Genomic DNA, 22,392 nt, shown 5'->3' on the forward strand with positions numbered 1-22,392 from the left:
TTAGGATGACGTTCTTCATGCGTCTTGCATTGTATAGAACGCACCCTTGTTTCAATTTACGGTGCGTCGGTAAAAGTCAGAATAGTTAGCGCGTCACCGTCAGTAGCTGCCAATATAGTTTGGTCTTGATGTGTCTTATATTACATCAGTTTCACTGGCATAACAATCGAATAAAGCTGATTGTTGACAGAATGAGTCTTATATGATTTCAATGGTATTGTATTACACAAGCTCTATGGGCTAGTAAAACAAGGTTAAGCTGTCCGGACGCGAGATGAGCTTAATCTTTCTCAGCGATAGCTTGTAAACGGTCGTCAATCTCCTCTTCGGTAAGCAGACGGAAGCCGGGATCCGTGCCCTCCTTGCCGTCAGCGCGCGGGCCACCAACAATGCCAATCTCAATCTCGCCCTTCTTGAAGTCCATGCTCAGCACCGTTCCCAGAGTCGTAATAGCCTGTTCAACAACCTCCTCCCAGTTGCCTTCGGCGCAGTCCTTGTTGCGAAGCTTCTTCTCGAGGTGATTCAGGGCCTCCTGTTGCTTAGGACCTGCGGCAGTGCCCTTGTATCCAATATAATAACCCGCCGGATCGCACTTGAACAGCTGGGGGCCGTACTCGGAATCGAGGGAGATGATGGTTGTGGCGACACCATACGGCCTCATGTAAGCCTGATTGTACTGTCAGCATGGTTGACTAGCCGTGGCACTCTGCAGCTGCACATACTCTTTGCGTATAAACCTGGCTAATGTTGGCAAGACGCTTGGCTAGGGCATCGGCGGGCATCTCATAGCCGTACTTGTATCGGAACTCGGCAGCCTCGCCCTGCGCTCTTTGCGCAAAGGCTCTAGCATCGGCGATGGATCCAGTAATGACACAGCCAACACCGGGCGAGATTTTGAAGATGTGAGAGACGGAAGCAGGGTCGATCAGCTTATCCTGGACAGGTTGTCAGCTTCATGTGAGCTCGCAAAGCGATGCCGAGACCTACGGGAACCTTCTTCTGCGACAAAACGACAGCGCAATCCTTTCCGCGAATGCCTACAGACATGATGTTCGCGGCTGTGATGGCCTTGAAGGCGTACTCTGTTGTGGGAGTTAGCTTTAAGCGTCTCGGGGGGCAGCTTGCGCATGGCGGCGTATCGTATCGCGCCAGTCGTTCAACGTACCGACTTGGTAGAGACGGCCATTGTCGGCGAAAATAGTAATGTGTCTGTCATATGCGCTGGCTACAGAGCAGAAGTCAGCATTTCGAAATGGCAGCAGCAACTCTTGCGAGTTCGGTTTGCTCGCAACGAACCAGACATTGTGGCGAATTGCAGGCCCGAAATTGGGCGTTATCGGCTATGTGTGTATGTGCAGAGAGCAGTGCAGGTTATGGATCAATGACGATGATCAGATGGAGGTTGGTGATGTTGTGTTGCGGCAGCCGATCGCAAGTGATGAAGCTCAATGGACGCGTTAGCACCAGCTTGCCTAGAATCCGCAACGCAATGATGGAGCTCTGCTGGCGCTGATTGGTGGCTGCCTGAGAGAGATGGGGTTTAGTCCTGAGGCAGAAACTCTTTTTGGTGCAAAGCGTTGCCAAGCAAGTCCCTGACAGCGGCTAGTGGGCGGTTCGTGTGACAGCTACCTATCGCGGGCCTGCCTTTGTCGAATTATTTTCAGACGTTGTTATTGTTGTTGTCCGACTCATACGGCCTCAGAATCATACCTGTTCATTCATTTCTACTCTGGATTTTACTATCCCACCTGCGAAAGCGTCAAGTCTGCTGTTCAGTCTCACTGCAGTTGTTAGTGTGGGAGCTCCAGAAAAAAAAAACATTACGACCCAAACCACGAAAACATTGCTTTCGCGCGACAACGAAAAACCGTCGAAGCTTGAGATTAAGCACTCAGAAAATAACTCAAAATGAGCGGCTCAGCAGACGGCACTGCGGTCACGCCGGCTTGGAAGAAGTTGGGCCTCAAGCTGAAGCACTCCAGCGCAAATGAGAGCGCAAACAATACCCCGGCCGTTGGGCAGCCAGACCGTGCCCAGCAGGGCAGCATGCAGGGCAAGAGAAAGCTGCACACAACCAGTGCTGCGTCAGATTATTCCTCACCCCTTTCTGCAAAAAAGCCTCGCAGAGACTTTTCCCGAACATCAACAGGAGATGCCACGCCACAGCTCACACGAAAGAAGTCCGTCGCCTTCGCCGACACGCCCACCAACAAGACTGCCGCCCCAGGCTCGACCACGGCGCGAAAGACGCCCGCGAAACCCATCCCCAAAGCAGCCGGCAAAGGCAGCAAAGGCCTGACACCCAAGAAGCAAAAAAAGCCGCAGCCCACAGCCGACACCAGGCCCGCGCTCGAGTACCTGAGGCAGTGGGTGTCGTCGCGCGATAGCTGGAAGTTCAACAAGAACCACCAGTCGACCCTCATCAAGGCCGTCTTTGAAAGCGGCATCCCGCCGGCCGACGTTGGCTCATTCTACGACTACATAGATGACATCAAGGGTGCCGTCAGGATGAGACTGCGAGAGACGGCGCTGGCGATTCGCCTCAAAGACAACACCGACCGCGCGGGCGCCTTCCCCGAAGGCACTGCTGACCCCGACGGCAAGCAGGGCATGTACGAGGCGGCCCTCGCTGGCTTTCTGGAGGCGCAGCAAAAGGCGGCCAGCAAGAAGAGAACCTTTGCGGAGATTGACTATGTGACGACGGCGCAGGACGCAGACGTCATCATTCGACGGCTCGTCAAGCGCATGCGTGCGGAAATGGTTATTGCGACGCTGTCTGACGGTGACGAGACTGACGCCAGCACCACCAGCGTTGCGGTCCCCAGCAGGTCTGCCGATGTTGGCGCCGGCATGAAGACGAATGGTGTTACGAGCAAGCGTCGCCGTAAGCTGCGCACCAATGTGGACGTCAGCGATAGCAGCAGCAGCAGCGACAGCAGCAGCGACGACGATACTGACGACGATGCGGATTCGGAGTCGGATGCAGGTACCGATTCTGACACGAGCAGCAGCGGTAGCGACGACAGCAGCTCAGAGGACGAGGGTGACGATGAGAACATGGATCAAGATGACGACTCGTCTAGTAGCTCGTCGTCTTCGTCTGACGATGACTCTGACGATGAGGACTCTGATGACGAGGCTGATGCGACTTCAATCAAGGGAGACAAGACAGCCAAGTAGATTTCATTTTGTGGGCATAGACAAAAGTTTTGAATTCTGTTTCATCAAGATCTCAATCACGGACGAGGAAAAGTTGGTTTTGTATTTGACTGTTTACATGTGGTGTGACTCTTTAGCGACGGTTAGACCTGGCATATAGACGGACAAGATAGATGTGGCTTACTTGATACCGATAGAACCCGATATACCCTGATTTTCAACGTTGCTTCATATTTACACACTTATCCATAATTCGCCATGCATCTGTCGACAATAAAGCTACACTCACTTATACAGCTTGGTGAAGCCCTCCTTTGGCGGCTGCAGCCAGTTCCGCTCATCGTACTCTCTGTCCTGCCCCTCGATGATGTGAAACGTGTAGATGATTCTGCTCCTGGCGCTCGTGTTCCTCTCGCTCTTGTGCAGCAGGTTGCCGTGGATGAGCACCAGGTCCCCCGCGCGCACCTCGCCCGGCACATACATGTCGTCGCGCGGGCCGCCGGCCGGCGCGCCCGCGGCGTCGTACCCCTCCCCCTCGGGGAACCGCGGTCCATCATTGTCCACCATCTCGGTGCCCTGGCCGCCGTCGTTAGCCCGCCGCACCAGACGCCGCTCGACCGGCGCCCAGCGGTGCGAGCCGGGCAGGAAGCTCAGGCAGCCATTCTCGAGCGTGGCGTCCTGGAGCGCGTACCAGAAGCCGACGGCCGAAGGGGGGTTCGTGTACAAAAAGGTCGAGTCCTGGTGCGGCGGCACGGCGCCGCCAATCTCGGGCTGCTTGCAGATGACCATACTCTGCAGGCACCGCGGGTCGCGGAAGCCGAGGCTGCGCGCAATCGCCGCGGGGCTGACGGGCTGATGTGAAATCTCCTCGCCGGCGGCGAGGCAACCGCTGCCGCGGCAGGCATCGTCGTCGATGAGCGCGGCAAACGGCGCGCTGAGCCCGTGCAGGTAGTGCCCAATCTTGTTGATGGCCTTTTCCTTGGGCTTGATGAGGGTGCCCGCGGCATCAAAGGCGTCCTCCTCGAAGAAGAAGCGAATCTTGTCGCCCGACTCGAGAAAGTAGGCGTCGCCCACGTGCTCCGCGTCGTCGGCTCCGCCGGTGGTGAAGCGCGTCAGCGGGTGCGTCTCAATGGGGAACTCGGCGAGCATCTTGTGCGTCTCGTTGAGGAGCGCCGCGGTGGTGGACGGCAGGATGGCGCCGGGGATGATGAGGTAGCCGTCGGTGTGGAACTTGGCGACCTGATCGGCCGAGAGGCCGAGAGGATGGTCAGGCGACGCGGCCGTCATCATTTATCACGGTAGATTCTGGTGTGATGGGCGACGCTTGATCTAGAAATGAAGTTGAAAATAAGTGGACAGGTTGGCAAATGCGGATGGTGTAATAAGGGCTGTTTGATAGGATCTAGGTATCAGACTATCAGTGAAGCTGTGGAGAAGATGTTCGTCGGAAGTGACCGGCCGCGGGGAAGTGCACCCCCACCTTGCGTAATAACTGACACGAGATCTGGACAGAGATATTTGCAGGATATAGATTATTAGATATTGATGTAAATTGATAAATCACAGCCCTTGTTCAAGCCACCCATTCGCCGTTGTATTTCCAGCCACGCGCTGATGGTGCCAATCTCATCTACCAGAGATGTATCATAAAAGCCTGCCAAACTCCGATTTCCGGGATATACAGTCGTGAAATAGTCGTAAGTAATAGTACCTCCACGGTCGCCGTGTAGAATCATGCATCTGCGGGTTCATCCAGGAACTCGTAGCCGTCCTCTGAAGGCAGCAAGTACGCACTCAACACCAAACCCACCACCGTGACGATGCCCAGCAGCGCACTAGCCAGCGCCAAGTACCACGAGGTGCCAATGTGCCATCCTGGGATCGAGAACTGATCATCGTGGTCGAACAGATATGCCTGCGCGTCCCGATCTCATTAGCCAAAACCCTGTCTCACATTTCGAAACAGCAAGCTGGGGGGGGTCTGCGGAACAGCTCAACTCACCACGACGGAAATCACAACTAGCTGTACCGCTGCAAACACCGCAATCAGGCCCGCGACAAACGGCCAGCCGCTCTCGCGCTTGTACTTGCCGCCGCCGAGAGTGGCGCCAAACGCCACGAAGCCCGCGAGGCCAAGGACGACGGAAAAGGACGCCAGCCAGCCCGTACTGCGCCATAGGGTGCAAAAGTAGCGCTGTTCCGACTGGCAGAGCGCCCGGGTCGGGAACGGGCCGCAGCGGTAGCCGTCGAGCGTCGAGCAGGTCCGATGCAGGCCGATGGTTTTGCGGATGGTGTCGCCCTTGGCCGTCGTCACCGCGTAGTCGATCCAGTTGGGCATGGCGATGGAGGCGACAACCATGGCGGCGGCTGTTGATTATTCGACTAGGTTAGCAGGTCGCTACGCTGTAGAAGACGATGCGTGTCACGGAATCGCGATGTGTATTCTGGGGCATACGTACAAGCCACAAAGGCAACCAAGGCCGCAGAATAGACCGAAATTCGCGTCATGTCCTGTTTTCGAGGCGCAGAGCGATGCAGAAGATGGGATTATGTCTTTGTGATTAGACCCAGGATAGATGGTGTCTGTTGATGGCAAGTTGCCGGCCGTCCGTCACAGCACTTTAGCCTAAGCTGGTGCCTGGCAGTTGCGTGCTCCGCCCCACCAACTCTTGACATCACCATCGCGTAACCGTTGAACTACCCTGTCGGCCCGAGTTTAGCATCATTTATTGCTCTAACTAATCAGAATACAGTCGAATTCAGACACTATGCGGTCGTAATAAAGCCATGTTGAGATTTTATGTACTTATCCAGAAAGAGACACTGCTTTATGATTTACACCGTTGTGTATAGTTATTATGCAGCATGTAATGTAAAATGCATATTGCCCCACGAGACCCAAACTAGAGGAAAGTGTTAACAACATGGATGAAATTAGGAGGGAATCCACACCCTTCGAAATGTCAAACCGCTCTAAACCAATTCTTGAGTTTTCCTTGCTTCTTCAAGCCAGTCTCCGCTTCTTAAACGGCGACTCAGCTTCAGTCGACGGAATCACTGCCTCATCCCCCGCCGGTGCAGCACCATTCACCTCGCCATTCGCCTCACCATTCTCCTCCGCCTCGGAGCCGCACCCACCGCGAAATTTGCCCAAGAGCCTGGGAAGGCCCGGGATGCCGAGCCCGGCAAAGTCGCGACCGGCGGCCTCGCGCTCGCAGAGCTCAATGACGGCGCCGATGAGGTCGTGGTTGATGTCGTCGCCGACGACGCTGTCCTGACGGTAGGCCGGGTGAGCGGCGACAAAGTTGCGGATCCAGCGGGCGGCTGTGTCGAGCTCGCCGCTTGCGCGCTTGCTGATGAGGCTCAGGTAGGTGGCGAGCTCGCAGCGCGTCTCGACGTCGACGTTGACGCTGTCGAGGTAGCTCTCGACAATGGGCACCAGCCCGGGGAACGCACCGTCGGCGGAGCCGTTGATGATTTCGTCGATACTCATCTCCGCATACTCGAGGTCAACGGGGCTGTCGCCGGGGGAGCTCGGGCGGCTGGGGTAGCGGGAGCCTGGGCGGCTGCTGTTGGTGTTGCCGTTAGTGTTGGTGTTATTGTCGTCGCCAAAGACGGTGTTGGCACGCGACGGCCGACTAGGAAACACGTTTTTGCGGAAGTAAAACTTGTCGTGTAGGACGGCGTCGAGGTTGTGCGCGCGCTCCATGTTCTCGTCGACTTTTTTGATGGGAATGTAAAAGTTGAGATCAAAGGAAAGGATGGCGCGGGTGAGGAGCACCATGAAGACGGAAAAGGCGGCGTTCTCGAAGTCGGTAACTTGAATCTCCATGGAACGAAACTCGACACGCCATCCAATGTTATTTTCTGCGGGCGGGGGCTTGAAGCGCATGTGCTGCCAGTTGGTTGACTGAATGTTCTCAAAGTGGTCAGTCTTGGTGAGGTCAAGCTCCTGCAAATCCTCCTCGAAGATGACGATAGGGTCGCGAATGAATAAGTGAGCAAAGTGTGTGGCAAGTCGGTCGTCCATGCCGCCGTCGATGAGCTCTGCCTTGATCTTTGGGTCAATTACGAGATCCGGATCCATGTACTCTTGTCGTAGTCTGTGATCCAGAGAAATGTAAGTAGAATTCGAAGCGTATCGTGACTTGGGAATCCTCCAGCGGTCATTCTTGAGCGGCTTCTCTCCCAGCTCCTCAGGTGTTCTGCAATCGACAGCTCTGCTGATCTGATTCCATCTCACGTCCGTGCCGGCGAGAAAACCCTTGTATATGGGTGTTGCTGCCGTCAAAGCAAGCATGATGGGGCCTAATGGGCTTAGTTGATCATATAGAGTACGACCCTCGTTGATATTCTTGGCCTGGAATGTAATTTGCAGGCAGCAGCTGCCCATACCAAAGGCCATGGCGTCCATGTGGATAAAGTCGTCCGGCGCGGCGCCGTTGCGCACGTCATCATCCTCCGGGAATTTATGCAGGTCATAATTGACAGTGGGATCCTTCCAGGGGTTGGGCGTATTCTTGTCATGAAAGATGGGCACATTGACTTGAACTTTGCGGCCTCTTCGGGAGCGAATATTGGCGGCCAGCGTGGGAAAACGGATATGGGGGTTGGCGATCTCGTCAGGAACAAACTGAGACCGCAGCTTGTCGCCAGAGGGAGGGTAGTAGGGGTCAGTGAATTGCCCCGGAGCGCCAATACGGGGATAGGTGGTGAGTGTGATGGGGTATTCGGAAGCAAGCATATGCTCCTTGGCAATTTTCCGACGCAGCTTCATGTCAGGCTCGACGCCGAGAAGCTCTTTGAAGCCAATGCCCCATGGCTTGCCTGGGGTGGCTTCGAGCATGAAGCGGCCAAACTCTGGGTGGAAAACAGGCAGCGTGCTGGTTTGAAGGGAGCTGTTAGCCTTGGAGAATCGCATCAAAAAGATAGGCCGGTCGAACCTTTGACTGTCCGTGTCTTGCAGCTCCGGCACACAGCCACCATTTTTGGCAAGGTCCTTGTCTGCAGCGAGGGCCTTGAGAATCTCGGCCTGGCGAAGAGATAGATAAACCTTCTCATTGTCTTTGATGTAGTTGACAACTAGGTATTCGACCTATGAGATGATCAGTTTGCTGGTTGCTCATGTGCTGAGCCTTGCGCTGATCGCTTACCTCATCCCCCCAGAGCAAGGCATCGCGTTCCTTGCCCTTGGCCTTGTTCCAGATTTCGAGCAATTGCTACGAGTCGTGTCAGTTATAAAAGCAAAGGGCGAAGCATATGCTACTTTACCTTGATGCCCCATTCGCGGACCTGATCAGCGCGTTTCTTGGCCTCGGGCCACTCGAGCGCCGTTCCCAGCGCACTGTCTCGGAGAGTCAGTAAAGAGTCCAAAGCAGGGTGGCGTCAACAGTAAAACCAAATCAATAGTATGGCAACTTACAGTAAGCCCATTATGGCGATAGAGGGAAGCCGAGTGAGGTTGGAGAACGCAGAGAGGCGGTAGGGCAGGCAAAGCTACACGCAACCCGCCGTATATATGACGCAACCTGTGGCGGACAGGCCCGGCTGCAGTGTGACGGATCGAGGCACGACGTACCAGCTGTAGAAGAAAAGAAATAAAAAAAAAAAACAGCGGCGCAGCCCAATCACATCAAGGTAAACGCGACTTCAAAGCCGGAAATCGCAGAAGCAGAGGCTAAGGGCAAGCCGTGGTGGGCGGAGATGGACGATTTTTGAATATGCCCGGGCCGGCCGTCTGGTGCAGGCGGCAACGGGTTTTGGTGGGCAGCTGGCGACGGGCCGGCGACAACGATGAATTGATTGGCGCTTGGCCGTTGGCAGGTCGTTTGTTTTCTTCAACGACACTTTTCAAACAACCATTGTCGACGACTTTGTTAATGCTTCCAATAGCCAGCGTACCAATCCCCTGATTTACGAGACGAGACAAGGTCAATCAAGACTGAAAAGGCTCTCCAGAAAAATACATCCAAGACACTAGCAGTTTTTTTGCAGCTGAGCGAGCTCAAATTTGCAGCGAAAAAAGTGGTGGGGGCGATGGCCCCGGCCCCCTCCAAAGTAACAGCGGACTTTTTTTTTTCTTCTCTAATTTCATACGATGCTTAGAAATCCAATGACGCGGGGAATAAACTCAAGGATTTTGGCTACATGTCTCTTTCTCCCAGACAGGGTGTTTCATCCACCATGCAGCAGGAAGTGAGCGACACATCTAGCCGAGACTACTTCTTACCATTATTTCAACTGATGGGCCGATATGGAGATTAAGGTTTCGCAAAGAAAAACCAGTGACGACAAACTCAGTCTGAGCAGAACATCATGTGACCGGGCCGACGAACACCAGCGCCGACTGTCAAACCTGTAGCGGCGACGATGATGGATACCGGCCTGTCGGGCGCGCGCCTTGATGAACAGCGAGATGACAGACCTGCGGACTTGTACCTGTGCCCTTTGGATCGTCGAGCGCGCGGCACGCTGATGACTCTGCGGACCTCTGTTTTTGCTTTGTGCTTTACAAATGCAAGCTGCAAGACAGGGTTGTTGCTTGCTTACATGGTACTCCGTACCAAGGGCGTAAATAGGTTCAGCTGCGCCGCCCTGGCTGACTTCCGGGGCGGCGGCCGCTATACGTAAGCGGAAAAAATCATTGAGGGCTTGGAAAGCAATGGCTCCTGGGCTGTCCGAGCTTGGTCGACATGTGGGATGCTGAAGTCGGACCAGCAGTGCATATCGACATGATTTGAAATACAGGAATCAATGACCAGCGATTGAAACGACGGGCCGAGCCAGTAGCGACTGTGAGTGGCTGTATCCCTATTATACAAGGTTATTACTTTAATCCCACGCAATATTTCCATACAGTGACACGAGTGGCTGGTAGGTTGGTAGGTATTGTTTATGCAGCGGGACACCTGAAGAGTGAAGATAGACAATTGACTCAGACAAGAGACCAGTATTATGCATGCATTTTCAAAGCAACAAAGCTTTGCCGTCAGACTCATTGCCCCTGTTCCCTGCTATTTGCGCGTCGCCTGTGCTGTCATTGCTGGTTGGACATACAACCTGCGCCAGGTGACTTCGGCAACCTCGCTGAAGGGATAGTTCTCGATACATGCATACCCCGCTTGCGATATCGCAGTAGCCGGCGGAGTAACTACCACACTCTCGCCTGCCATATGCAAACATTAATTTTTTTTCGCGCCAGCACTGGTTACAGGTCTGCATACCTTTGCCTTGATTGATTGCATAAATTTATTATGTGGACGCACAATGCATCCGCTTGAAGCTACTTTGACGTCCTGTACTATTGTTTGATTGCATTTCCCACTCGCTAGTTTTTGTATACGATTAATCAAACAGTGAATGACAAACAGTAACAGCGTCTCCTAAATAGTAATTGCGCCACTAAAGTCGGCTTCGCCTTATATGCACCGGCGCATAGGCAAGGATAGTAGACTTGGATGCCTCCAAATCCCCCCCCCCGCGACTGGCTGATAAGAAGTAATGACAAACTGTGTTATCCCAAGTTGGATATCTCAGGCGGGAGCAAATTCTTTTCTGACTTTGTCTAGATATGTCTTTCTTTCCTCCAGCTTGCGCTCAATGATAGCTGGTATATTTGGAGACCAGAAACGCGAGCAGAAGGCGAAATAATTTCCATCATTGAGCTCATGTTCAGGAAAGTTAAAGTGGCGTGGTAATATATGCTCATAAAAGACAGTCGTAAAGGCCACTGGATCGCGCAACGCCAGATTAATCCAAAACGTGCCCCTCTCCCAAGCTGTCTGCATAATGCTCGAGAGAGGTTCTTTATCCCCTCGATAGTGAGCGTGCTTCTCCTCTTCTTTCATGAGACTTATGAACCGCATATGGCGAGCTGTGAGTTTATCATAGTCAATCTGGTCAATGAAATCTGCATCGAGCCAGTGCGGCGTCTGCCAGAATTCTGCCGGCCAGGCGCACGCAAATTCAAGATCGATGATGCACGTAATGTTCCGGTCGGCGTCGACGAAGACGTTACTACGGCTTAAATCGGTAAGAGCAAGGACGAAGGGGCCGTGGGCGAAGTCTCGTGAGAGAAGCTGTGGGAGCGTGAGCCTGGCGCCGCTGAGGCTGGTCATTTGGTACCAAGCATCTTCCTCACTAACAATGGCGTTGGGCTGGTTGAGAAGACGCCTATCGAAAGCGTCCAAGTGAGATAGGACGAGCTCTGCGGATGTGGAAAAAGTGGTTTGCCGGGGTAGATCGAGTGATAGGTCTTCATTTTCATGCATAATTGTTGGCACGTCAAGTGGTCGGTTGTCTAAACGTAGGTAGCCGTGGCGGTCGAGTCGAAACGAGCCAATACGAGGCAGCTCAATGCTAGCCAAAGATAGCATAATCTTAGCGAGGCCGCGTTGTAGGTTTTCCATCCGTTGGGCGTCAGTGTGGTACTCCTCCCACGATTCAGAGAGCATTTCGCCCTGGTCTTGTGTAATCATCTCGATAATCAAATAGCCTATGTCGAGTTCGGCGAAGCGGGGAGATATATGACTGACGTAGTGCGTTGGCGTTTGAAAGCCAAATCTAGACAGGAGACCGCGCCGGATATGTTGGAACCAACGCGACCACCATGGCAATAGCTCGCAATTGGTGTACTTAATAGGGATTAGCAAGCAGGCCGAAAGATACGCTGATTTAGATTACCCTTAGGTTGTTCGACAGGCCAAAGCCATAGAGTTGCGGGATGGGCACCGTAGGACAATTCTCCTCCAGCCAGGCATAGGTGGCCGCCTCACAAGCGAGCTTCTCATCAGCATTGCCGGGCCTGGTTGTCTCGCCTACGCGGTATGGCAGGGGGAAACGAATGAAGAAATATTTTGGAACACCCGCTGGCACTGGCTGTAGCACGCTACCTGGAAGGCAAAGATTGAATGACCCGTGGCGCCACCACTTTTGCGAGGAAATGTCGACGGCAGATGGCGCGACGCCGAGGTGGTGCGCGATGACCTCGGTGAGCAAAGCCCGGTGACTCTCGATGCGCGCGTAAAAGGCACTTTTAAGGGATGGATAGCGCAAAGAGTGTAAGATGTTGCTGCTCCGAGCGGTGGCACCGGAGAGCGTAATGGGGCCATCGAGAAGGTCGCGCGTCGCCATAACTAATGGGGGCCTGTTCATCCAGTTAAGAGAGATGGCCAGGACGCGATGTTCTTCGTTCCAATCATGCCGCGCTATGAAATCAATAAGTTAGTTAGTTAAGGGGTATTTCGGTATTTCTTTTCCCTTCAGCGCCTTTATATCGTTCTTATTACTTTCTAGATGATTTCAGTAGACTAAAACAACATGATTTTCTTCTAAATTTAAAGTAAATATATAAAATACCTTTATAATAAGAAGCTAGGCAGTATTTATGTTATAACTAATTATAATATGATAAAACTCTGAATTAAATAAACAGGATCAATATGAGAACCTGGGAAGAGGGTGCGTGGCACGTGTACCATACTTAACCTAAAGCTCGCCTAAAGTGTACTAGCGGCCCCCCCTCCTATGCCAAGCTTTGTGCCGACGCCTGGCTCTCCTGCTCCTCTCTCATCCATCGCTCGTCACCACCTGTCGCCCATTTCCTCCTCCTAACTTCCCCATCGTCCATCTCTCCGATTTTTCCACGTCCTCTCCATCGCCGCGCTCCAGAAGATCCGAACTCAAAGAAATCGCCGCTCGTCTTGTCGGTGACGCAGTGCCACGACCCCGCTTTCTGCGACAGCGACTTTTTTCTCTTATTACATCGCTGCGGCAGACTTGCCTGGCTACCCAGCATTTCCCCCTTCAGCAACAACTGTAACCTTTGATTCCTTGTTCTCGTTACAGAAAGACCTACATATTAAACCGCCGCCATGAACCCTCTTCTCCAAAAGAACAAGATTGACGTCAAGGTAAGAATACGTGTTTGCTTGCACCGCCCAGCTCTCACCCCACCGATGACCACCTCGTGTGACGAATACTCGACAATCACCCCAAAACATCCAAAGCATCACCGACTCGAATCACGTTCCTTTGACATTTTATTAACTCGCTTATCCTACGCAGTCGCTTTCCCCCGAGGAGCAGCGCCTCTTCCGACTCTACGGCAAGCTCCCCTCGCGATCCGACCACTTTGCCAAGCACCTCAAGGATCGCAAGTACTTTGACTCGGGCGACTATGCCATGTCCAAGGCCGGCAAGGGCGACAGCGTCGATACGGGAGCTGTTGGCTCTGAACACCCCGTTCCCGAGAATATCCCCCACCTCTCCTCGCCCGTCAACTCTGGCGCCAACGGCGGCAGCGGCAGCGCCATCCCCAAGCACCTCGGCTTCGGCGGCGCGAGCGCGCCCGCGGGCACCGCAGCCGCCAACCTCCAAGCCGCCGCCAATTCCGTGCCTCAGGGCCTCCAGGCCGGAAGTCCCGTCAAGGAGAGCAGCTTCCTGCACCGCGAGACGTCGGCCAACGAGACCGACGACGCCGCCGAGCAGAACAAGGCAGAGCCTGCCGGAGCTGGTGGTGCTGGCATCCCAATCCGCAGATGAGGGGTCAGCTCCTTCTTCTGATGCGGCCGCTTTCAAATTTCGGTCTCATTACTCGTGAAGTCCGGGCTCTTCTAGCGAACCAGCCTTTTCAAGTATCAAGGATCTTGGAACATGGTATAGGAATGAAGGTCTTACTCCGACCAAGCCCTCATTCTGTACTCAGGACCCGACTCCTTAACGACCCTTCACATTCACTTCTCTTTCTACATGTTATTCACCAAGCTTTTCTCTTTGTATTGCAACATGTCGGCGTTTTTTCGAGGTTCATCTGGCAAGCAATTCGAGTGCGTGCTTCAAACAGCAGCTCATCTTTGGAGCAAACTTTCGTTTTGGGGGTCTTTTGATTTATATTTTCTTTTGTCAGACGCAAGGCTCTCTTTTCTGTCGCCATCTCATCTACCGCACCCCTTGCAATTATCTGGGCGACTGTCGGCTGGCTCTATGATTGGGAAATGAGAAGAAGAAAGCAACGCGGAAAAATGAAACGAATAAAGGAGAGATTCGTGTAAGAGGAAACGATGGGAAGTTGATCACGCGAGAAGCCAAATCGGTCGCCTGTGGAAAGAATCGAATACTGTGTACTTTTTCGTCGATGCGTTTCTAGTTGTAGTTGACAAATGATGTCGTTTCTCAAAATTCGAGAATGCCTGTTTCTATTGCAGGACTTGTTTCCCCCCCTTTTTGACGTCTAATTTCACACCCGAAGTTACTAAAGCAATACCCAACATCATTTCGTGACAGTGTGAATCCCCATGCTTACGCAGCAAGAGCCTTTGCGACCATGGCCTTGGCACCCTCAAATGTCGCATTCCCGCCGATGAAGCCGGCGGCGTGCACAAACACGCAGCCCTCAATGCCAGTGATGCCGTCCAGCTCGGCATCTCTAAACCCGCGCCAGGCCTCGGGCAAGGGTTTGCGGCTGACAAACGAGTCCTTGGACTCGGGCACGCATTGGACGCGCCACTTGGCGCCGGGCTCGGGCTTTTCCTGGTACAGCACGTACAGCACGGAGCTGCGGCCCTCTTCCTGCTCGAGCGTGTAGAGGTGGTCCTTCCAGGGGACGCTCTGGCCCTCGAGGACGAGGACGCGGCCGTCGGCGTCGTGGGCGGCGCGTTGGGAAAACGCGGCCTGGACGACGGCGCGGGCGGGCAGCCACGCGGACGCGTAGTAGTCGACCTCGCGGTCGAATTCCTCGCCGATGCGCGCGCTGGCGGCGGCGAAGCGCGCGTCCTCGCGGGACTGGGCCTCGGCGGCGGTGGCGGCGGGCGGGTCGTTCCAGTTGGGGTTGAGGCGGCCGACGAGCGCGCCGAGGCCGAAGCCGCCGTCGGAGAAGCGCTTGGTGAGGCCAGCAGCGGCGAGAGCCTGCGGGTCGTACACGGCGATGCCGTTGTCGTGGGCGTCGAGGGCCTCGACGAAGCTCTCGTAGATTTTGTCGTGCAGCAGGGCAATGTGCGGGCTGTCCTCGGGTTTTGGTTCAATAACAACAGCAGCAGCGTTGTTGTTGTTGTTGTTGTTGTTGTTGTTGTTTCTGTTGTTCTCGAGGGCGGCGAGACGACGGGCAATGATGGCGCGACCAAAGTGCAAAAAGACGAGGCCGGCGGAGGAGAGCTTGGTCGGGCGGCCGGGAAAGGTGGTGGCGAAGCCGCGCTGGTGGTGGTCGTAGCGGTGGCGGGCGGCGTCGTACTCGCCGCCGACGTCGACGACGGTGTGGCAGGTCGCGAGGACAGCGGGGTCGCGGGTGCGCACGAGGGAGGCGTCGGCGTAGGCGGGCAGCTGGCGCAGCATGTGTACGGCGAGGGCCTCGTCGGCGTGAAAGTGGCCGCTGTGGGTGCCGATGAGGACGCCGGCGGCGGCGGCGCCGTCGGTCTTGATGCGCTTGGGGGCCGATTCGGCCATGGTGCGGGCGGCGGTGGTGGTGAAGGCGCGGCGGAACAGGGGTATCATGGACTTGCTGCCTCGACGGGGCAGGAATATGCGAGGAAGGAAGCTGTAGCCCGTCGATGAAGGATATAAAGGGCGGTGGAAAGGTTAGAAGGGGGATGGTTTGTAGATTGGCAGGGAAGCCTTTTTTTTTTCTTTTTAGGAGGGTGGATGTTTGAGAGCTTGGAGAAGGTGGGGAAGTGAATGGCCGGTTTGGGTGTAGCCAGCCAGTCGCATGCAAGGCATAACTAACGAGAAGCTCACTTCACAAAAACATTCACTTGACCAGTTGAGCAGTTACTGAGAAACAAATCTCGAATATTGTAATACATTAGGAAAAAAAAAAATCAAAAGCCAGATGCCCTATTTTACAAATTTTTTCTGGTACCCAATTTGACGCTGGAGTCTTTTTAGTAGATGGCTTTATTTCGAAGCTGCGTCCTTTGGCGGTTGTGACAAGCCCTCGACGCCCTGCCTCCCAATGTTGGACATGTCGACATTCTCGCTCCTCTTGGTGTTGGGTCCGCGAAGGCCCGCCGTCGAAGCGTCCTCGGTGCCCAGGTGGGCTTCCGTGCGGCCGCTGCCGGCGTTGGTGGTGCGCGCGTCGGCCGAGTTGAAGTCGGGTGCGCGCGGGGGGTCTTCTGGCAGAGGCAGATTGGCCTTGACGCGGTCGATTTGCTCAGACTTGGATTCGGGCATGGTGACAGGAATTTTTGTGCTGGTGTGGCGTCAGTGACTGCGGGAAATGGAATGAGACGATGCAACGTACTATTATTGATTGTTGTATGGGGTGATGTCAATAGAAGGATGGATGCTGGATAGACGGTCGTGAAAGTCGGGGAGCAGAATCGTTTCTTATAATGATGTACACATCTGCCGTTCGAACGTGACTGACGTCAGTTTCTGACGTCCACTTTAATGACATCGTCATTTTGACGTTTAGAGTGTCCACGCAGTGTGAATCGGAGACCTGTTTGACAATTGCCAGATTCGCACAAGTTACACCCGAAGCGTCTCCTCCGTGGGTACAATCTGGAGATCTGGTGGAGGCCCAAGAAGCCATCTCCACATAATGATATCACCAGCAACCACAAAGCGCGGTGAACAATAGACGATGCAAAGATTATTCTAGAAAATCGGCGGAAAAAAAAAAGGAGAAACTGGTTGCCCAAATTGTAGCATGGCTTTCAAGCTCACTTTGCGCTGTAGGCTCCGAATTGGCGTGAATAGAGTGGACAAGCTTCAGCGCGACGGACAGTCATGTACTTCGTGATAGGAAGCAGCAGGACAAGTCAAAGGGATCGGTGAGTTGCGGCCAAAACTCAATTCACCCCCTCGCGTGTAATTGAATATTAAATCATATTCATAAAAAGGCAGTATTCAGCGTTTTCTCATGATTATAGGTTAACCTTGGGAATTTCTTTTTTCCTCCTCCATTACTCCGCCGCCGCTACCGTAAGTAATCAACGGATTTCATAGCTTCCATGGCCGCAGATGCTCTTTGTCTGGCCTTCTCGTACACCTTCCTTGAAAATGGCGAAATCGCGTTATTCTAAGCGAATTAATGACCGTTACGAGGCCTCGAGAGGCCCGGCGGCAGCGGCGGCGGCAGCTAGAAGATAATAAATGCAGCGCGTCATTCAATCGATACTTCTACTAATGTCTGACTGTACCAAATAAAATGAGGCCTATATGCCTAGCAAAATAGTGTCATGTCCCTAGAAATATTCTTATTATAAACTTATAAATAATCAAGGAGTTTAAGTAAACCAACTTACTCAAAAAGTAGGGCGTTTACTGGTCATCTACTGGTTCGTCACATTAGTCCGTGATTTTTTTCCAACCCTGATAACAATGCAATCCTTGCGAGTTACAGTGTGCCCTGAGTTGGGCATGCGGGCTCACACTCCCACAACTTCTCTCACCAGACCTCACCCGCGAGCCCTTTGTCCTCGCTCTAATCGACTGCTAGATTACAATGCGCTTCGCACAGATAGTTCTGAGAGAAAGCAGCATAAATGCCCATCATAGCACCTCTGCTAGAATATAATGCGCTTCGAACATATAATTCTGAGTGGAAGCAGCATAAACATGCCCATCATAGTAACAGAAGCACAAAAAATAAATAATTTAGTCCAGTCATGCGTCGCGTCCTGGATGGCTCCTGCGGCTGGGCCACCAGCGAGGGTGCCTACTGAGCAAATAGCCATCATGGCCCCGATGCGAAGTCCAATGTAGCCCATATCTGGTGTTGTCTGCGCAACTAGAGCAGAGCCCAGAGGAACAATGCCGCCAGAGGAAAACCCGAACAAGAGTGAAACGACAACGAGCGTGGGTAGCGTCGCAGCCCAAGCAAAACACAAGGTGGCAACACTTGTCAGGGTGGAAACCAGTAGTAAAATGTTGAACCTTGGCAAGTTAGCTTCAAGATTTAGTTGTGCTTGATGTAGCGTACCTGCCAATGTGGTCTGCAACCCATCCCGTGAAGATGCGGCCGACCAGCGAAGCGGCGTAGGAGATGGCAAGCAAGTTGTTTGCCATGGTACCATTTATTTCACGATATTGTGCGTACTGGGGCAAGAAGTTGAAGGGAACCATCATTCCACAGTCGACGAAGAGTAGTGCAAAGCTTAGTCCCAGGAAGCGCACATCCCCAATTGCCTTGGAAATGGGCGTCTGCGAAGCCTTGACCCCTTTCCCAGCTGTGTCATGTCCGGCAATATCTTTGCGTTCTCTGACAAAGACGCAGGAAAGTAGCATCAAAGGTACAGCGATGGCCGCAGCTACACGGTGGGTCGAGGCAATGCGAATGTGAAGAAACAGTTTGTTCAAGACTATGGGCCAAAGAATTCCACCAGCGGATGCCCCAGAGACGACTAGGCCGAGAGCAAACCCGCGTTTCTTGTCGAACCATTCGGAGACGGCACTTGTAGTGGGATAGAATCTAGTTTGTTAGTCTTTTGATAAAGAGTTGAGCGTTCGACTGCGTACAATAGTGCACAGCCGAGGCCGAATAGTAATCCTTGGGCGAGGAGCAGCTGATAAAACTCTGTTGCAAAGCTGCAGGCGATGAAAGCGGCCAGGCAAAGAAAAGTTCCAGAAAGCATGAGCTTACGAGCACCCCATTTATCGAAAGCAGGGCCAATAAAAGAACCACTAAGGAAAAGAACAAACATCTACAAAGTGTCAGTCTACGCTTGGCCAGGACCGTCAGTATCCGCACCTGCGCGCTGCCAATCCAAGTGGCGGTTGAAGCAGGCAAGCCTAGAGATTTCTCATATTCGGATTGAAAGGTACCAAAAGAGTTGATGAGGCCTTCTCATGTATTAGCTGGCCGTTTTACAAGCCGTGTCACGTCAAACGCACCAAAAGAGGCTGTAAAGTTGATGAAGCCACTAATGACAACCAGCCAGGCGTGACGGCCGCTATCCGGGACGCCGATGTAGTGTGGATCATGAGGAGCAAAGGACTCAATCGAGACAGTTGCGGGAGAATCAGGTGGCATTGGACGGGGAGAGAGAATGACGAGTGAGTCTTTGCTCTTGGTGCGGTCGGCCATGTTTCCTCTTCTAGTACAGATTGGATAGATGTCGTTGTGACGAGGGAAAACGATTGAAAGCGCAAGTCTATGTAAAGTAGATATCTTGTTAGCAGGAACGATTTTTGTATGCGCATTACCAGCGGAGCAACTCACCAAAACTGTAAAACGAGTGTGGGCGCAACGAATGCGAGGAAAAGATAACACGACAAGACGAAAGATGCAAAATCTGTGAGGGGTGAAAGAATGAAGAGGCGGTTTGCTGGGCCTCAGAGTCGCTGCGGATGCGAGAGCTCATGTTGTCAGCAGGTGCAAACGACGACTTCTTGGTGGGCGGCCGACCGGCTGTTGGCCGACTGGCTGTTTACCCCATTCGTTTGTTATTTCACCTTGTCATGAGTGTGAGAGGAGGCATTCCCAATTTATTGGGATGCCAATTGATTAGCACCTTGCGGTTGGTGTTGTATCCTGTTGTATCTGACATCTACCAGAATATTCTACTTGAACCCAACTCGGATGCGACGCGAGAAAAGAGAAGAGACAGGCTCGTAGCTCATGTGCCGAGTTTTCTGATTTATGCTTATCCCCAAAAGTGAGGGGCTTACTTACCTACGCGGGAAGCGAGTGTTTTCTGACATGCACTCTGATAGGTTTGTCCGTTTGACTCGACATATCTTTCATACTTCTGACATCCTATCCGACATCCCATCTGCGGGGCTAAATTTATGCCGACAAGCCGTGAAAATATTTAATTCACGAGAATCTGTCCCTGGGCATGTAAGAAAACACCCCCCCTCCCGAGTAGGCATGGATTTTGTATAGTTTGCTGATGCTTTCATGTACCTGTCTTGGGCTCTTACCCATTGCCTTGCAGAGGTGAGTTCCAAGCCCGATTCGGCAATGAATGGGATGGTAGCAAACGGCAATGTATTGGATATACAGCACTTGACGAGCAATGGACGCGACTGCAACAAACACCGATAAGCTAGGTTCACCTTGATGGACTGCTTATTTTTATCGCTCAGCCTCGATCAGTCCACGTTGTAGTTTGCGACGTGGCATGGTGAAGGGTTACAGTCCGACCAACATTGAGGTTACTTGACCTGTATGCATGGAAACAACAAGGTTTACTAGACTGACGCTGGCCAATACCCGCACAGCCAATCATAAATTCAAATCACCAACACCTCAATAAATTCCTGGAAAATGACCGAAATTCTGGGTGTCGCTGTACCGATAGGACTCAAGTGCAACATGGCATTTACCAACGCAACCGACTGACAGGTTGATGTTTCAGCTGAGAAGACGGAAATAACATGGATGTAAGAAGAAGGTGAATAACGAAACTTCCCTTGGTCTTGCTAATTCAACTAGTTTTTTAGTCGCTATCTAGGGATTAGCCAACCCTGATTGGCGGCGTAGATCCGTGGATGCATCTCCGCAACCGAGCTTGCCTCCCCTCTTTACAATTACATCTCGGCACCAAGAAGATCCATCTTTACAACCCCGATCTCATCATTCATTCTTCCACCTTCAACTACACCAAAAAGAATTCTACCTAACAGTAAGAAAGTTATGCCCGCCAGACCGTCCTTTGACTCGCTCCCGCTCCGCAAGGACGGACCTCCCGGCAATGCGTGGGGCTTATATGGCGAGGACGACGAGCTCGGCACTCTCAACCTGCTGACGCCCGACACCACGACCAGCGCCGCCAAGGAAATTATTGACGGCACACGCGTGGCGACGGACTGGCCCCTGGACAGCATGCAGCCGCCGGCGTTTGGCAGACAAGCCTTTAAGCACGAGATCCTGAACAAGGCGCCGAGAGCCGTCAACGATGACGTTGTTACTTTCAACACGCAGTCGAGCACGCAGTGGGATGGCTTTCGCCACTACGGCGTGGAGGGAGGCCTATTTTACAATGGCACGACGCAGCAGCAGATTTTGGGCTCGGACAGGATCGGCACACATGGTGAGTCTACGGACAACGGATCTGGAGCTATCGATGACTGAGAGATTTTGTGACGACAGCGTGGGTCGAAACCGGAGGCATCGTCGGTCGTGGCGTGCTACTTGATTGGGCTGCCTGGGCCGAGAAAAAGGGTCTCAAAGTTGACATCTTTAGCAAATATCCCATCACCGCTGAGACTCTAAATGAGGTCGCGGTGAGCCAAGGCACGACATTTAGGCATGGAGACATCGTTTTCATTCGCACTGGCTTCACGGAGACCTACGATAGATTGACATCCGAGGCCAAAACGAATCTTACCAAAGAATTGACCCCGACTGCCATTGGAGTGGAGAGCTCCAGAGACACGCTCAAATGGATCTGGGATAACGGATTTGCGGCCATTGCCGGCGATCAGCCAGCTATGGAGGCTTGGCCACCTTCGAAGAACGGGTTCGTTCTTCACGAGTGGCTACTTGCGGGCTGGGGTATGCCCATTGGCGAATTGTTCAATTTGAAAAGACTGGCTGAGGAATGTCGGGAAAAGAAGCGATGGACCTTCTTCTTTAGCAGCATGCCCATCTACGTGAGTACGTGTCATCCGAATTGCCTTTCAAGATCTGACAAGAACCCAGACCAGAGGTGGTGTTGCCAGTCCGCCGAACGGAGTGGCAATTTTTTAAATAAGCAGATGTGGCAAGAACAATGAAAATTCAAATGACGTGATACACAAAAATGTAGCCAAATTCCACTCAAATGATCAAGCCGAGATCCCTGCCTCTTTCTCAATGTCCTCTTTGGAAAATGACCATTTATCTTGCAGCTGCCTGTCCAGCGTCTTTTCAATAACAGACTTTTCCCACCACTCGCCCCAGCTGGTTAGGAAAATGCGGTCCGGGTCTTGAGGAAAGTCTGATCTTGTGAGAGCAGCAAGCAGGCTCTGAGCACCTAATTACAAAGCCACAAATGAAATGAGCCATGAGCGTCGGCTTCTTGTCATTGCTTTTGTTGGGGGGGGGGGGGGGTTGGCACGTACCTTGCGGGACCGTTCTGGCATCTGGCGATCCGGCCGGCAGCTCGATGCCGCTGTCACGAGCGAGTCCGGTTTCGGGGACCAGGCCGGGAGAGACGGCGACAACGTCGCAGACGCCCGTGAGCTCTCGACGCCACCAGTGCGCGCCGAGGAGCTGCACAAACTTTGTCATGCGATACAATCTTAGATCCGCCGCACCAGAGCCGGATTTCAAAATCTCTTCTGCGGCGTCTATTTGGTAAAAAAAAAAAA

General features: G+C 53.0%; 11 protein-coding genes across 11 annotated transcripts; 3 read left to right on the plus strand and 8 right to left on the minus strand.

Annotated features, from left to right (window-relative positions):
• Positions 1–280: 280 nt before the first annotated feature.
• On the minus strand, positions 281–1,303 carry BBA_06042 (proteasome A-type and B-type; the record flags this gene model as incomplete). The annotated part of the gene is made up of 5 exons (XM_008601139.1): positions 281–667; positions 723–935; positions 988–1,082; positions 1,166–1,225; positions 1,297–1,303. 5 exons carry the CDS (start codon positions 1,301–1,303, stop codon positions 281–283), a joined length of 762 nt encoding a protein of 253 aa, XP_008599361.1.
• Positions 1,304–1,908: 605 nt separating this feature from the next.
• On the plus strand, positions 1,909–3,180 carry BBA_06043 (proteasome subunit alpha type 6; the record flags this gene model as incomplete). The annotated part of the gene is made up of 1 exon (XM_008601140.1): positions 1,909–3,180. One exon carries the CDS (start codon positions 1,909–1,911, stop codon positions 3,178–3,180), a length of 1,272 nt encoding a protein of 423 aa, XP_008599362.1.
• A 264-nt stretch (positions 3,181–3,444) lies between these two features.
• Positions 3,445–4,446, minus strand: BBA_06044 (phytanoyl-CoA dioxygenase; the record flags this gene model as incomplete). The annotated part of the gene is made up of 1 exon (XM_008601141.1): positions 3,445–4,446. The coding sequence occupies one exon, from the start codon at positions 4,444–4,446 to the stop codon at positions 3,445–3,447; it is 1,002 nt and encodes a 333-aa protein (XP_008599363.1).
• A 445-nt stretch (positions 4,447–4,891) lies between these two features.
• On the minus strand, positions 4,892–5,518 carry BBA_06045 (uncharacterized protein; the record flags this gene model as incomplete). The annotated part of the gene is made up of 2 exons (XM_008601142.1): positions 4,892–5,074; positions 5,162–5,518. The coding sequence occupies 2 exons, from the start codon at positions 5,516–5,518 to the stop codon at positions 4,892–4,894; spliced, it is 540 nt and encodes a 179-aa protein (XP_008599364.1).
• A 645-nt stretch (positions 5,519–6,163) lies between these two features.
• BBA_06046 (glutamate-cysteine ligase) lies at positions 6,164–8,592 on the minus strand (the record flags this gene model as incomplete). The annotated part of the gene is made up of 4 exons (XM_008601143.1): positions 6,164–8,254; positions 8,313–8,378; positions 8,431–8,503; positions 8,582–8,592. The coding sequence occupies 4 exons, from the start codon at positions 8,590–8,592 to the stop codon at positions 6,164–6,166; spliced, it is 2,241 nt and encodes a 746-aa protein (XP_008599365.1).
• Positions 8,593–10,691: 2,099 nt separating this feature from the next.
• Positions 10,692–12,291, minus strand: BBA_06047 (phosphotransferase enzyme family protein; the record flags this gene model as incomplete). The annotated part of the gene is made up of 2 exons (XM_008601144.1): positions 10,692–11,792; positions 11,842–12,291. 2 exons carry the CDS (start codon positions 12,289–12,291, stop codon positions 10,692–10,694), a joined length of 1,551 nt encoding a protein of 516 aa, XP_008599366.1.
• A 740-nt stretch (positions 12,292–13,031) lies between these two features.
• Positions 13,032–13,701, plus strand: BBA_06048 (cAMP-regulated phosphoprotein family protein Igo1; the record flags this gene model as incomplete). Its single annotated transcript, XM_008601145.1, has 2 exons — positions 13,032–13,070; positions 13,225–13,701. 2 exons carry the CDS (start codon positions 13,032–13,034, stop codon positions 13,699–13,701), a joined length of 516 nt encoding a protein of 171 aa, XP_008599367.1.
• Positions 13,702–14,457: 756 nt separating this feature from the next.
• BBA_06049 (Metal-dependent protein hydrolase) lies at positions 14,458–15,597 on the minus strand (the record flags this gene model as incomplete). The annotated part of the gene is made up of 1 exon (XM_008601146.1): positions 14,458–15,597. The coding sequence occupies one exon, from the start codon at positions 15,595–15,597 to the stop codon at positions 14,458–14,460; it is 1,140 nt and encodes a 379-aa protein (XP_008599368.1).
• A 447-nt stretch (positions 15,598–16,044) lies between these two features.
• On the minus strand, positions 16,045–16,320 carry BBA_06050 (uncharacterized protein; the record flags this gene model as incomplete). The annotated part of the gene is made up of 1 exon (XM_008601147.1): positions 16,045–16,320. The coding sequence occupies one exon, from the start codon at positions 16,318–16,320 to the stop codon at positions 16,045–16,047; it is 276 nt and encodes a 91-aa protein (XP_008599369.1).
• Positions 16,321–17,646: 1,326 nt separating this feature from the next.
• Positions 17,647–19,180, minus strand: BBA_06051 (monocarboxylate transporter; the record flags this gene model as incomplete). Its single annotated transcript, XM_008601148.1, has 6 exons — positions 17,647–17,691; positions 17,817–18,030; positions 18,077–18,547; positions 18,613–18,797; positions 18,845–18,885; positions 18,988–19,180. The coding sequence occupies 6 exons, from the start codon at positions 19,178–19,180 to the stop codon at positions 17,647–17,649; spliced, it is 1,149 nt and encodes a 382-aa protein (XP_008599370.1).
• Positions 19,181–20,734: 1,554 nt separating this feature from the next.
• BBA_06052 (cyclase protein) lies at positions 20,735–21,790 on the plus strand (the record flags this gene model as incomplete). The annotated part of the gene is made up of 3 exons (XM_008601149.1): positions 20,735–21,131; positions 21,191–21,693; positions 21,743–21,790. The coding sequence occupies 3 exons, from the start codon at positions 20,735–20,737 to the stop codon at positions 21,788–21,790; spliced, it is 948 nt and encodes a 315-aa protein (XP_008599371.1).
• Between the last annotated feature and the right edge of the window lie 602 nt (positions 21,791–22,392).

This window comes from Beauveria bassiana (genome assembly GCF_000280675.1).
Source record: "Beauveria bassiana ARSEF 2860 unplaced genomic scaffold BBA_S00017, whole genome shotgun sequence".
Lineage (NCBI taxonomy): Eukaryota > Fungi > Ascomycota > Sordariomycetes > Hypocreales > Cordycipitaceae > Beauveria > Beauveria bassiana.